The sequence below is a fragment of the Cyphellophora europaea genome, assembly GCF_000365145.1.
Source record: "Cyphellophora europaea CBS 101466 unplaced genomic scaffold supercont1.6, whole genome shotgun sequence".
In the NCBI taxonomy this organism is placed as follows: domain Eukaryota; kingdom Fungi; phylum Ascomycota; class Eurotiomycetes; order Chaetothyriales; family Cyphellophoraceae; genus Cyphellophora; species Cyphellophora europaea.
In genome coordinates, this window is record NW_008481812.1 from 565,568 (window position 1) to 576,924 (window position 11,357).

General features: G+C 53.6%; 2 protein-coding genes across 2 annotated transcripts; both read right to left on the reverse strand.

Annotated features, from left to right (window-relative positions):
• HMPREF1541_06420 (uncharacterized protein) lies at positions 1-1,224 on the reverse strand (the record flags this gene model as incomplete). The annotated part of the gene is made up of 1 exon (XM_008720752.1): positions 1-1,224. The coding sequence occupies one exon, from the start codon at positions 1,222-1,224 to the stop codon at positions 1-3; it is 1,224 nt and encodes a 407-aa protein (XP_008718974.1).
• A 5,996-nt stretch (positions 1,225-7,220) lies between these two features.
• Positions 7,221-8,412, reverse strand: HMPREF1541_06421 (uncharacterized protein; the record flags this gene model as incomplete). The annotated part of the gene is made up of 3 exons (XM_008720753.1): positions 7,221-7,811; positions 7,895-8,020; positions 8,083-8,412. The coding sequence occupies 3 exons, from the start codon at positions 8,410-8,412 to the stop codon at positions 7,221-7,223; spliced, it is 1,047 nt and encodes a 348-aa protein (XP_008718975.1).
• Between the last annotated feature and the right edge of the window lie 2,945 nt (positions 8,413-11,357).

Here is an 11,357-nt window from a genome sequence, read left to right on the forward strand (position 1 = left end):
CTAGTACCCCGAGAAGGTCCACGCGTGGCCGGTCGAGTGGTACTGAGGGACACCAGTGAACTCGAAGTGTTGAGGGGCACCAGGAGTGGGCGTAGGAGGGAGCATGTTGCCACCATTGAAGCTAAGCTTCGATACATTCTCTTCAGGGGTGATGGGAGGAGTGTAGAGACCATGCTGGGACAGGGACGAGAAGTGAGTCTTTTGAGGCGTGGCGTAGCTACCGAAGTAGCCAGCATTACCAGGCTTCGAGAGACCGGTGGGGGGAGTGAGCTCGTAGGCAGGAGTTGGTGGGGCTCTGGCCATCAAAGCCTTCTGTGCCAGGTAGTTGGATAGAAGTCTTGCAACACCGCAGTAGCGAGCTGAGTTGTACTTGCGAGACAGGATGTTGGACGGCTCATTGAGAAACTGAGACAGCTCGGTGAAGATGTTGTGATCATACTGATTGGCCCACTCGGTGGGACGAGCCTGGGGGCGGCCAAGGATATTGCGAGCGAGGGCAAGAGCCGACAGGGCGAGAACAGACGAGTGCTTCGAGATGAACTCGCGGTGGTAGAGAGCAATCTCGAGGATGTACAACGTCAAGCTCTCCGTCTCGGGATCGTAGACAGAATCCTTTGTGGCCATCTTGAGGAAGTTGTCGACAGTAGGGTGGCCGATGCTCCAGTTGAGGGTAGAAAGGACGTGCCATTCCATCTGCAAGAACATGTCATCATCGTACAGCGAGCAACACATTGACTTCAACTCCTTGATCGTGGGGACTTTCTCCTTCTTGTCACCGTACTTAGCGGCGATAAGCAGAGCAGCACAGCCGACGAGCTGGTAATGGCGCTTGTACACAACACGCTTGGAGCAGTATCGATCGAGGAGATTGATGGTAAGGAAGAGAGTCTCCGGCAGGAGTTGGAAGGCAGAGTGGGCCTCGACAAGGAAGTCGAGAAGGTATGGCCGCATGAACCACTGGATCTCAGTCTGAATGTCAATAGAATCAACATCAGGCAGGGTCTCTCCGTCCATGCGAAGCATGTGCTCTAGCATATCTTGACCATACTCCTCCGAATCTTGTCGGGACAATTCGTTGGCAAGAAGCTGCTGGCGGTGACGGGAGACCTCTCTAGCATGGTCTTGCTGCTTGGCTCTAGACTGTGCGTCGAAGACCTCAGCAGCACCCGAACTCTCGTAACCACTGTCGGTCGAGCCAAAGGAAGTGATGCGGTTGAAAGCCATGACGACGTTGATTTCGATAGGTGATATTGGTCTCCCTGATGGGTACGATGGGCTTCAGAGATATGCGAGGATCGAAAACTAACGACGGGGTTGAATGAATGACAGTCGTCGACTTGGAAAAGTCTTCAAATGAATGTGTTGGTGAAAGAGTGACTGGATGATATGTTGAAGCTGGAGGAGGCCAGTGCCGTGAATTAATTAAGATGGCGTACAGACCGTATGGAGTCTGGATCGTTGGTCAGTTAACAGAGCGATCAAGTGGGAAGCACGTACCTGTTGGACAGGGGGTAGGAATGGGACGACGTCAGACCAGTCAGGATCCGTTCATCGAGGCCAGATTGGAATGGCTAGGGTAATTAGGTAGGGCGTGGATTGAGGGGGTGGAAGGTCGAATGAACGCCTCCACTTATCCAAGCTAGAACGCGAACGAGGAATGTCGGCTTGTTCGCCCTGTTCAACGCCCTTAGTTGGAACCCTAGCTGATGTTAGCTTCTTATTCTGCACCCGAGATTTGGTCAACTTACTGGGTATGGTGCGAAGACTGCAAAGTGTCCGAACACAGTTGCGTTTTGCGGGAGGGATGACCACGCTGACTTTGATAGGCACCTAACGCTGAGGATAGGATTGATTGTCTTGAGAATCTAAGACGATGAGAGTGTTAGCTTGATGCAAGGTAAGTGATTCCAAGAGAGGTGCATGTGGGAAGGATTTTTTCGGCCGTCCAAATTGAATCTAATTATACGGCATGCGTGTGAACAACAAGGCGGTGAGGCGTTGAACAGGCAGAACCACATATCAGTGACTGAACAGCGTATCCAGAATCCTCCTTCCTTGCGTGTGAATGAAGGCCTGAGCTCAGCAATGGGGCAGGATGAAATTCACTGAGATACCCCAAGTAGTGGTGCTAGGTGACTCTGCACGGGCCGGAGTCTTGACCCCTTCAACTCCTCCATCACAGCTTTGCGAAGCCGCCATGAAATTATTTGCTGCCCCCTCGGAAGATCCTCATTTTCGAAGCAAGAGCCATGCTCGATTCTCGATGCTCCGTGGGGTTTCGAGCAAGGGATTGAAGGACTGATAGATGGATCGATCGAGGATGGAAAGGCAGCGTAAGTGGCCCAGCCCAGGGCATCGAAAAGAGGTTTGGAACGGCAGTATGTTGGATTGAAGACGGCCATATCGAAAAGCTGGAGTTGATACGAGACCCACATGCATGCGGAAAACGAGGCAGAAATGGAGAGAGCTTGCTTACCTGCGAAGCTGCTACACAAGAGTAGCAATTGAAAGGACAAAGGCCAGGCAAGCAGACAGCTATCCAGAGGGTCCGCAGAAAAGAATGTATAGGCCACAGGTAAGCAGACAGGATGCTTTTTACTCAGACAAGGCTCAGCAGGAGGAGGACTAGGTCGGGGTCGAGGAGAGGAGGGTCGTGGACATCAAGACAACCTATCGAACACTGATTGGTATCTAGAATCGTCCAACGACAGGGAGGAGGTGAAGAGGATATGAGGATGGGTGATGAGATCCTCTGGCGGGTTGAAGAAGAGGTCGAAGGGAATAGGGGAGTAGGATAGATGAGAAGAAGCATCGAAGAGGTCGGAAAGCAGAGGATTGATTGGGTCTGGCGGTGGTGCTCCGAATCCCTGCTGGCGTCTGGGCCAAGCTACGAAGCCGTCGTCTGCGCAGCGAGATGGAGCAGAGTGGAGAGGCGTAAGACAAACGCCTGTACCGCCCATAACGCGTACTTCCAGCCGGTATCACTGGCCCGGCCAAAGATTGGGCAAGCAGAGTTCCGGCTCCAGGCGTGCCACCAGGCACCGGGGCACGCCTAAATCGGAAATGCACCCCCCTCCGCGCACCAAGTCTACTTGTGAGTGCTGTCCCCAGGGGTGTTGTCATGCGCGTTGGCTGTACTTCTGCCGTCTGCAACATTTGACATAAGCTGGCCCTGATAGGTGATGATTCTCGGGGTCTAAAGCTCAGCTGTCTACTCGGCTTACACTGTTACCCGGATTTTACGCTTCGCCAGCGCACCAGGAGGGTTTGTGGTTTTGGTCTCTACCGCGTTTTCCTTGCCCATTGGCCCGCCTCCCATGTCGCGTCCCTGATCCTGTGCCGTCTTGTCGCCATCGACAGCGCGCCATCAGCTCATAAGCTGCTGAGGGTGGAGAGCTAGTCGACGTCAAAGTCCTTACCAAACCCCAGCCACCTGCGCTGCCTTTGCTCAGCATCCATCCGCACCGCGTCACACGAGTCCGAAACGAATCAGCCTGTCCACGTCCACCGGTCGCGTCGGGGGTCGTGCAGATCTGAGACCCTCAAGCCCATGTGCCATCGCCAAAGAGATCCACACTTGACCGTTTTCGTGGGATTGAACTTCATAGCTGCCTGTCTTAGGGCTGTCCGGATCAAACATTGACGCGAGCTGCTTCTGTACGCCCGACCGGTACCCTGCGTAACGTTTGCGGTCATTGTGTCAGAACATTGTTTGACTGCTGCAACCAATTCGCCTGGCTACATGGACAATGTCAGTCTACATAGATTGTACTACAGACCGTCCATGTCCCAAGGCTTGTGCAATGGTGTGAATTCAGAGCCAGTTTCTGACCGAGATGAAGCGTGGCGTCGGATAGACAACAAGCTTTTGGTTTAGATGGTCGGTCTATCAGTGGCGCCATGCCTACAGCTATTGGCAAGATTCTTGACCCCGGAAAATGCGAGGTGAGACACCGACGGCCACGATCTGCAGGAGTTGGCTGAAGTCTCAAAAAGCCCATGGCCAGTCCAGAATCATAGTACTCCGTATCGTTTTACAATTCGACAGCTTCGGTGTCTACCTGGAAACCAATGCCATGCAGACCAGGAGATGCCGTTGAATGTGCTCGGTCGCACAGCATATCTATCGTGTAGCACTGATATCGGCAAGGTTGGCTGGCTTCGTATCTTTGAGCCATCCTGGTATAAAATACTCAAGATACACCCTGAATGGGGTCAACATCAAATGCGTATTTTGAGCTGCGGAACGCTATCGTATCCCACCACCAAATCCAGGCTTCGGGAGGCCGATCCAACCTCCCAGTGGTGTCCAGCGGAAATGACAGACGCGTCGCGACCTTTGCTCATTTGGCTTAAATTGCAACAAGGATGCGCGTTCACCCACCCCCGCCCAGTCGCTGAGTCGCCGCCTCTCCGCTCCTCTTTCGGCGCCACAGCTAGGATGATGGACAAAACTCTGGCCCAGGCGAGATACACATCAACAGGGGTCGACAGCATGGCCGGGCAGGCTCACCGTATTCAAAACAGGTCACGACCAAAGTCCCTGCTAAGAGCCGAGAAAGCGTGCCTGTCATTTGTGTCGACCACCGGTGCACCGGTACAGGATCCTAAGCTCTCTGAACTGGTCTCCTTCTCCGCCTTCGTCATGGTTCCCTGTAAAATCGGACCAGCCATGCCGAGAGAAATGGCTTCAAACGATGGCTTCCGGTCTGCCTCCGCCGCATGGGCGCGAATCAGGTTTTGCACACTGCAAGCTGCAAAATTAGAAGTCAACACACTGTGTTAGCCGCATCACAAGCGCTCTGTGGCTCAGCTTCTGATCAAGGCATGCATCATTCTTGCATGCTTCCGGCAGAATGATCTTGATAAGCGAAGCCGTCAGCCACAGCACTCTTTCTGCCTCTAGGTCTGTTTGCGTTTCCAGATCGCTACTTGCTGTTATCGAAACTGCTATCGTCCACTCGCTTCTCAGCACCATCTGGTAAGTCCTGGAGACTACTAAATCAAAGCTTCGGAGCACCGAATTCGTTGTGGCACCATGACAGCTGCCTCAACCGTTAGCCATGGCGGAGCTCCGCTTATGATGCATGCTCATCGCTTCTTGTCTGGCGCCTATGCAAGAGCATCCTGCAGGTATGATATCAAACGTGCGTCCACGCGACCCTCTTTGGGATCTCACCGGAAAAACAATCCCTTTGTCGCGCAACGCGTCTCGCGCTAAGAGTGTGCGTCGGGCTATCCATCCATTCTAGCTACAGCCGGAACGTCTCCCCATCGACGTCAAGCGTGGGCTTAGCCCTGGGTACCTGCAAGCAAAACTTCATAATGGGTACTTGAAGCCCTCGGGGTTTTCGAGCCGCGGTATAGAATTTTTTCGACAGCGGGTTCTCATGACATCCTGAGGCGTTGTCGACGGTTCCGACTATGGGCCCGTGGCCACGATGGATCTCGTTACCACTGCGTACTATCCCACTAGTATCTCGAATTGCTACTGTCACGTTCTGTTCGGAACGACTGGTTTGAAAATTCATGAACGAACTGGGCAAGCACCGTTCGTCCAAACCGGCAGCTTGACCCTGAGAGATCGCCAGACGACGTCGCTATCTGACCGCATCACCCTCAGCAGGCCGTCATCGGCGCTGCACATCCGAAGTATGGTTCAGTCGTCCAAAGCCGTCGTCGACGTACGCCCGGGTGTTCAGGTAAGAACTTTCGTTTAGCGTTCCAGCACGCAGGTCGGAACTGCCGCATATTCACCTGGCTGCTCAACATTGCTTTCCTCGCCCAAGAGATTTCATCATCTTCTCAAACCAGCTTCTGTCAACATCCAGATCAAGCTCAGATCCGTCTAAACAGACAGGAACCAGCACATGTTAGGCTGTACGCTGATGGAGCATTGCAGCACTGTCGCCGCTTGATCGACAGGTGCCCCGCCCCATCGAGCACCATACCAATCCGCAACAGATTCCGCGCAGTGGCATCTCGCTATTGAATGCCCATAGATCCGACGCTTGCTGACAAGAGCTTCCTCCACGAAAAATATCCCTTATTACACAACTGACGTCAGGCAAACGCCGCATCGCAGGCGACACAGTCTTTTCCAGAGTGCTTGTCCTCGACAAGATGCTACAGAGCTCAAGCAGACGCAAATTCCTTCAGATGATTCAGTTCGCAGATAGCTGCCTTCAGATTGGAAATCATTTTATGCTGCCTCATTTCGCCCCCGGACAATGCGGGCTTGAGCAGATGAAGGTCTCGTCGAGGCTAAGAGGCTCCATGTCTCGTTTGTGCTTGTGGATATCGTGCAAGAAACTGAAGTCAGCTTTGTTGATGAATTGTAAGTTCGACCCAGCTTTAGGAGGTTAACAGCTGAGATGACAAGCTCATCAGAAGAGCAGCAGTCCCTCTATATACCCTAAACCGTAAGCTCGTCAGTCCTGCGTCCTCATCAAGCCTGCGTTCAAGCTGCTGCTTCTGACGAATTGGCCGCGCCCTCCCCCGCAACGACTTCGCTCTACAATATCCCAAATTAGCAAGACCGAGCGACGTCCGAGTCCCAAACCAGCATGTTTCGCCAGCTCTGCCCTATCAACTTCCACCATTTGTAATCCGTTTACCAGCTGACTCTTTTATGGACTGCATTCCAATGAAGCGTCGGAGGATATTTACTACTGACTCAGCCATCCACACTGCGTCAGTATGAGCTAATACGAGTATTGTGCGTTGTGAGCATTCCCAACAGTCTGCCTGCAGGCCTTGCCTACAGGCCGCGGAAGGTGAGTCTTCAGCATGAGCAGGCGCCACCAACGAGCGAACGTCGTTCCTGCCAACGAGACCAGCATAGATGGGTTCCTTGAGCCGACCGAAAGTTTATGTGAGTGCTTCTCACGGCTTTCGAGGTCTCTCAGTCCGCAGAGCCAGATACCCCGGAAGTATCTGCCGCTGAGGGTTGGCCACGATCAGGACTTCGCGAATGCCGACATCGATCCCTATGTCTTAACATGACAAGCCAGATCACGAGAGTTTCTGATCGTTTACGATAGCCTCGGTGCTCCAACCGTTTGTCGTCTGTTCTAAAACTCTTCAAAGCGTCCATGAGACAGCGTGAGTCCATCTGCCAACGGCGACTCGGAAGCCTCAAGAACACTGTCCTCACTCAGTTCTTTGGTGGCTGCAGTACTACAAGAGACCAGGCAATCGAAGCATTGAACACCACCATCTTATTTCTGCTTCTCCAGTATCAGTCTTACCTCCTCCCCCGCCGCCTCCAACACATGCTCGGGTTTATAATTAGGCACCCAGCCCACGCTCCTCCCATGCTCCGCCATGAACGTACACTTCCCGCCCAACTGCACGCCGACCATCTGCGTCCCACAACCCAGTCCCCGCGCCATTGCCTCCAACGCCGCCTCATCAGCGCGCCGTACCTCCGCCGTGTCCACCACGCCCTGCTCTTTCAGCTCTGCCGCCATAGCAGCATACAGGTGCACCCACTTCACCAACCCGGAAGACGCGAGGTAGAACCCCTGTTTCCCCGACGGCGGTTTCGAGCCGGCCAAGATGGCGGAGAGTAACGCCAGGTAGAGGCCCGTGTTGTCGGAGACGTGGCAGACGGGCCAGCAGGGCTCGCCGTCGTCGACGCTGTAGACTTTTCGCGTGGCTTTCGCCGCCCGGACGATCGCGGCGGTTTGGATGGAGATGACGTTGCCGAAGCCGGTGCCGCGGCCGTAGACGATGCAGGGGGCGAAGATGTAGGAGGAGACGTTGTGGGCGAGGGATTCTTCCGTTACAGTGAGGTTCGTGTGAATGGGCTGTTTTGTGCGTGCGAGCTGGGGGTTAGCGGGTGGTGGTGGGAGGGGGGCCGTTGTGGGAGGCGGAGGGGGAGGAGGCCTACCGTTTGCATGATGGAGATTGGGGATTTCTGCGCTTGGTGGATTTGGTATAGATTGGGGTCGTCGTCCTTGAGAGGTCCGTCTGTGGGGGCACCAGTGTGGGAGGAGAACATCTTGGCTCCGGTGGTCTTGAGGTTGGTGTCATGTTAGTTCATGTAGGCGAAAGGGTGATCGGGAGGGGTGAACCCACGTGTAGAAAGTGCACGTCTTTTCCCGTTGTCTTCTTCAACTCGCCAAGCGCTCTGATGAAGTTGACCTGGGCGGCAGATGTGAAAGCATCGACGAGGAAGAAGACGATATTGATGCTATGATCGATTATGCCTTTGCGAACGGCCGCTTCGTCCTTTGGGTCAAGTGAGACGGGCTCAGCTCCGTACTGCTTGACGGCAGCAGCTTGCTCGTCAGTGCGAACCAGCGCGTAGAGTTTCTCATATGGGGGCAGATCGGCAGTTGGGAGAGCGGCGAGCAGGGAGCCGCCGAGATAGCCTGAGCCGCCGGTGATGAGAATGCGATGAGCCATGTTGACTCGGTTCAAGACCCGTAGAGGTGTCGATGGCAGCGACTATGGCTATGGCAGATTTGCTTACGGAGCCTTTCCCATATGATTATACCGAGGTCAGGCAGTAAAGGAGTATCAATGTTTTACTGGTACCATGACGCCCACCATTCTTGTCCCCAAATTCGATGTTGGCTGTGCTCCAATTGCCCAGCCCTTTCTCCAAATCGGGGACGCCGAGGACGCTGTATTTCGAGTATATTGAGTACTGAGGAATGCCGCGCAACACCACCGCTTGACCTGCCAAAGTCGGCCAGTGTATATCTATACCCGACAACCACATGATAGAGAAACGCCTATGCTCGTCACGCTTACTGAGCTGAGCTGTCTGGCAAAGTGGGCACAGGAATTCCGAAACGCGGACTCATGATTCGTCTGCGAAGTACGAGTGGCTTAGTTACTCACCGAGGACAACCCGCCACATGCGATTCGCGCGAGCGGATAGCGTCGAAAGTCATGGAGTTCAATAGATCAAGGTTGTCGCTAACTCTCTGTGAGATCTTGAGTCGCGTTTTCTCCCCGAGGAATGTTGAACGAAGCACAGTTTCCGTGAAGTGAGCTTGAACCTTTTCGCGTTCGGTTGTTATGCACAGTTTATCCCGAGACCGAGCTCAAGGACTGAATACCAGATACGGGTAACATCCAATTATGGCATTCGTGAAGAGTCCGATCGCGATCGATGCAGGGACCAGCCTCGACCACTGTCGACGTCAAGCTTTGATCGGACTGTCCCCAAAGCGTGAACAATCACAAGGTGCCTCTACAGGTCAGCTTCAATTCATAAAGTCGGACAGTTTTATTGTATTGCCACAGACGATCCGTCAGCATCCTCGTGGTCGGAGGGCGTTGTGGACTTCAGAAGCTCTCACCAGGATATCTGTTGTTTCCGGGTGGCTCTGGGGAGTATTGCAAACATGGCTCTGCGAGACTGGCCAGCAGATTCGTATGCAAGGACGACAACTTTCCCCACATCTCCAGCCCAGTTTGAAATGGACGCAGACTGCATGGTAAGTTGTCTTCGTAACGGCCGAGGTCATCGGTTTTTGGCTATGCGTGCCCGAGCGAATGACTGGGTGGCAGCGTTTCTTGGACTGGCTTCACAGACAAGGTTATAATAGGTCATGCATACAAGCCTTCAGCAGCACCCTGCCACCTATAGACTGTGCGCAGTTGGCAAACAAAGCAGCGGCAGCCTGCTCCAGCACCTTGTCGATGGTCGAGGTGTCAACAGACCCCGTCTTGAAGTGGGACAACATGGGTAACACGGAGGCGGCAACGCCTGTCGTTCCTGCCTGTTGCGACACAATCCTCGGGTGTGTCGAAGGCCATGTCTACGCTGTAGCACATCGATAAAGGGGCGATCGCATGGGGCGAGAGGCAAGTTGAGAATCCACCAGGAGCGAATGGAAATCCGCGCACCTGATGGGTGACTATGGCTCACCATGAGATGCCGAGTCTCATGACTAGACCAACCTCTGCAGATTCGCCTTGTAGCCGAAAACAAAGACAGGCTGGACTGAACGGCGGCCGCCATACCAGCCGTTTCATGCGGTCGCAATGACGATGCAGCCAAGGTCACTCAAGCTCGTGTCGAAGTGAGTGTTGGCAATCGTCAATCTAGTTACGGGTTGGATGGATCGAGGGCATATAGAGACGCACCCTCAACTCCCAACCCTTTCTATGTTGACTCTCATCAACCAATCCAGGCTTGCTTTGCTTCGGAGGCAACGTAATGGTTTCATTCGACGCATACACCCCAAACGAGGTGACTGCGATGGTGGGCGAGGTAGGGAGGAAGAAGGCCCGGATGCATCCGCTCAAGATATTTCTGTCTGGTGTGAGCGCGGGCTGCTTGCTCTCCTTCGCAGCAGCATCTGCTGCGACTATATCAACGTCAACTTGGGTCAGTTGACACATGCACACCCTGGCTGGTATGAAGGCTGACCGTTTATTGAAGCTGTCGGAAAACGCGCCGGGACCGGCTCGTATTCTAAGCGCACTTGTATTCCCTTGTAAGTTGTTCCAGTCCTGCAACATCCACATCAGACAACGGAAGTACCTGAATCGCATCTCAGAATCAGTGGCAAGGCCTCTTTGAGGTAGCTTTGCCCAAGTATGGTCGTATTTCAAGCTCCATCCCGCCGAAACCTATCTTCTCGCATTGGACATTGATAGCGATGTGGTGTCACTAACTTCTTAGACGGCATTACAATGGTTGTACTTACAGGTGTTGACCTTTGTACTGCATCTTTCATGGTAAGCATAATCATGCTTGGTCAGCGGTTGGCATGATTCCCTGACTCAATTAGTATACCACTGTTGCAGTCCTTCGTCGCCGTCTTGCCGTTCAAAGGGCGTTGCTCCACTGGGGACTGAGTTTCTGGGGTAACCTGATTGGAGCCTTGTTTACCGTTTGTATCGTCTTTGGCTGTATGGGCTCCCAGAAACGGGAGGAGGGCGCTGATTGAAGCAGATGGCGGTGTCTTCAGCAACGATCCTTGGCGATCTGCACTCATTGCGTCCACGACAGCCAGACAGGTGACCCCGACGTGGCCCATGATTTTCCTCAGAGCGATTGGATGCAACTGGCTGGTCTGCTTGGGATGCTTCTTTGCCGTTCAGGCACGAGATCTGACGGGAAAGGTCGTGGGACTCTATTGGCCAATCTTTGCCTTTGTCTCGTTGGGATTTGACCACGTGGTAAGTTAAGCAGATCCCTGGCGTCGTCTCGCAGCTGATGGTCTGTGCAGGTTGCGAACATGTTCTTCATACCAATGGCGATCTGGCTTAAACACCCGCAAATTACAGTCAGTCTGTATATCAGAAAAGGACTTCTGCCGGGTAAGTCTTCTTGCTGGGCATTGAACACTAGAGAGCAGTAGCCTTGTTTCTTCCCCCCTGCAATCGAT